Source organism: Dendroctonus ponderosae, unplaced genomic scaffold, assembly GCF_020466585.1.
Source record: "Dendroctonus ponderosae isolate FM_Combo_2020 unplaced genomic scaffold, Dpon_F_20191213v2 Dpon_F_20191213_9, whole genome shotgun sequence".
Taxonomy (NCBI): Eukaryota; Metazoa; Arthropoda; class Insecta; order Coleoptera; family Curculionidae; genus Dendroctonus; species Dendroctonus ponderosae.
Window position 1 is genome coordinate 6,830,719 of NW_026019116.1, and position 1,985 is coordinate 6,832,703.

The 1,985-nt window shown below is 42.8% G+C and overlaps 1 protein-coding gene across 5 annotated transcripts in view; it reads right to left on the reverse strand.

Moving 5' to 3' along the window:
- The window catches only part of LOC109539351 (caskin-1), a 143,200-nt gene that overhangs the window by 58,882 nt on the left and 82,333 nt on the right, over nucleotides 1-1,985 (reverse strand). Inside the window, exon 1 of one of the 5 annotated variants that reach the window (XM_019907041.2) lies at nucleotides 1,394-1,475. The exons of 2 other annotated variants lie outside the window; for them this stretch is intronic. In XM_019907041.2, coding sequence (XP_019762600.1) covers nucleotides 1,394-1,460 — 67 coding nt within the window. In that variant the 5' untranslated portion in view covers nucleotides 1,461-1,475. Of the gene's footprint in view, nucleotides 1-773; nucleotides 1,148-1,393; nucleotides 1,476-1,985 lie in introns of those variants that run through there. 2 more of the 5 variants (XM_019907037.2, XM_019907040.2) reach the window with 2 other exon arrangements.

The window sequence follows — 1,985 nt, forward strand, 5'->3', positions numbered from 1 at the left end:
TGCGAATCGTTGCTGAAAGCCTGTATATACTGTTGCTTTTTGAAGAAAACGCGTCTGAAAACACTTTAAGTCTAATATATGTGCTTTCTTCTCGTTACTGTATCGCATGGTACCTCTAATGCCGCGTCCACACTAAGCGAGCAAATTCGTTTCAAATTTCGTCAAAACGCCGACAGAAAATCGATCGTCTATCGATGTTTGACGCAGCATTAGATTTACCAACAATCAACCCAATTCTCTCGATAAAATAGTTTGCTAAGACCCCAACCAAACCGTTACACACGGTGATTCATTAGTGCACCAACCTTGGAAACCAGCATAAAAAATGGCAAAATTTTGCCTATTTTAAGCAAGAAATTGCCTTTGCTTTTCGAACTAACTCTGGTTTAAATCGTTGCCTTAAAAACAACCCAATTTTTTCGAAATGGTAAATCACAGTTGCGACTACGTTGACCGAAAGAACATCCAGATTTCCAGTTTAGTTCGGAGTTTGGGAAAAAAGAAAAATGTTGATGGAAAAAGTGACGACTGATGGCTGGAATCATGGAGAAACAACCAAATATGTGAACTTTAATGGAAACCTTCTCAACAAACATTCACCCTGAAGGGTCGTAATACGTTTGATTTGTCCGAAAAGTTGGGTAATTTTTCAGGGACACTGATGTTGAAGCCTTTGCAAAAGCTCACCCCCAAAGGCCTTTGCAAAGGTTTTTGCACTAAAATACCTCTTTTGGTGCACTAATGAATCGAACCCAAACAGAACAAAATCCAACCTGGTCGGCGTATAGAGCGTCGCGCCAGATTCAAAATAACACTTTCCTCCTCCGATGCGAACATTGAGCGGGTTTTGCGATAAATCACGATACCGTCGAACCGAACTACCGAACAATTTTCCTCTAGTGACATCAAAGTCTGTTGCTCTACACGGAACAGCCACTGTTTGTTTTTCTTTAGCTAGCGTCTGGTAAAGACCGTATCCAGAGAGATCGGCGGCGCACAATCGCTGAATGAAGCCAAACTGATGGAAAACGATAGGAAACAACAGCAAACCGAAGGAAAAAAACGGGAGGAAAACAAACGAAAATTGCCACCGGGTTATTAGCTGGACTGGACGCTATCTAGTCGTGCATCGGCCAGTGTATCGGAGTCGGCACTGCACAAGACAAACGAGGAACGAGATTCAGTGAACGAGCAAGTCAGGGCATTGTGCGAACTATCGGGTGCAGGATCCGTATTGGTCATCCTCAGTGGCTTCGGCGGTCATTTCTTCTTTCGGTTCTAGGTAACAATATTGAGAAACAACGAGGCCCAAAGGCCGCTGCATCGCGGATGCGGTGAATTCTCTTTCAATCATTGGCGGGGAAACATGCGAGGGTTTTTCAAAGATACTCACTTGCGTAGCACTCACGATCAGGCGTGATGGATGAAGGTGACTTACCTGGAACAAAAAGAAAGTTCATTAGATCTACTCGAGCGCTTTCATTAGTAAAGTCGGGGCTAATGATCCAGCATGATCAGGAAGAAGAAAATGCCGACGAAGCAAGAGAAGGAGGAGCGACGGATTTGCCTTAAACTGAGCCAAGGCAAGTGTCCGAATGAAGAACACAAGGGCGGAGCCCCCCATTCAATTCTCTATCCAACGATGCCAAAATGAATTTTGTGGCTCAAATGGTTTTTGAGAAACTTCGAAAAAAGCAGCGTCATGTATGAGACGATTTTGCAACTCAGAAACAAACCACGCAAATCTAAAACTTCTTGAACTCAACACTTTTTGAGAAAACTGCCCACATCTCGTTATCAATGCTTTACTTTCAAAAAAGGCCATTTAGTTCTCTATGAAATGATGTAAAAATAGAGCGTTTTGCCCATTTTGCTTCCGAGAAATGAGCAAAAACGGGACGGAAAACATGAAATTTTGGCATAATCTTGCACCTGAGTGTCTGATATTCAAATTTCGCTTTCTGGGTCAAAACTACTCGAATTTC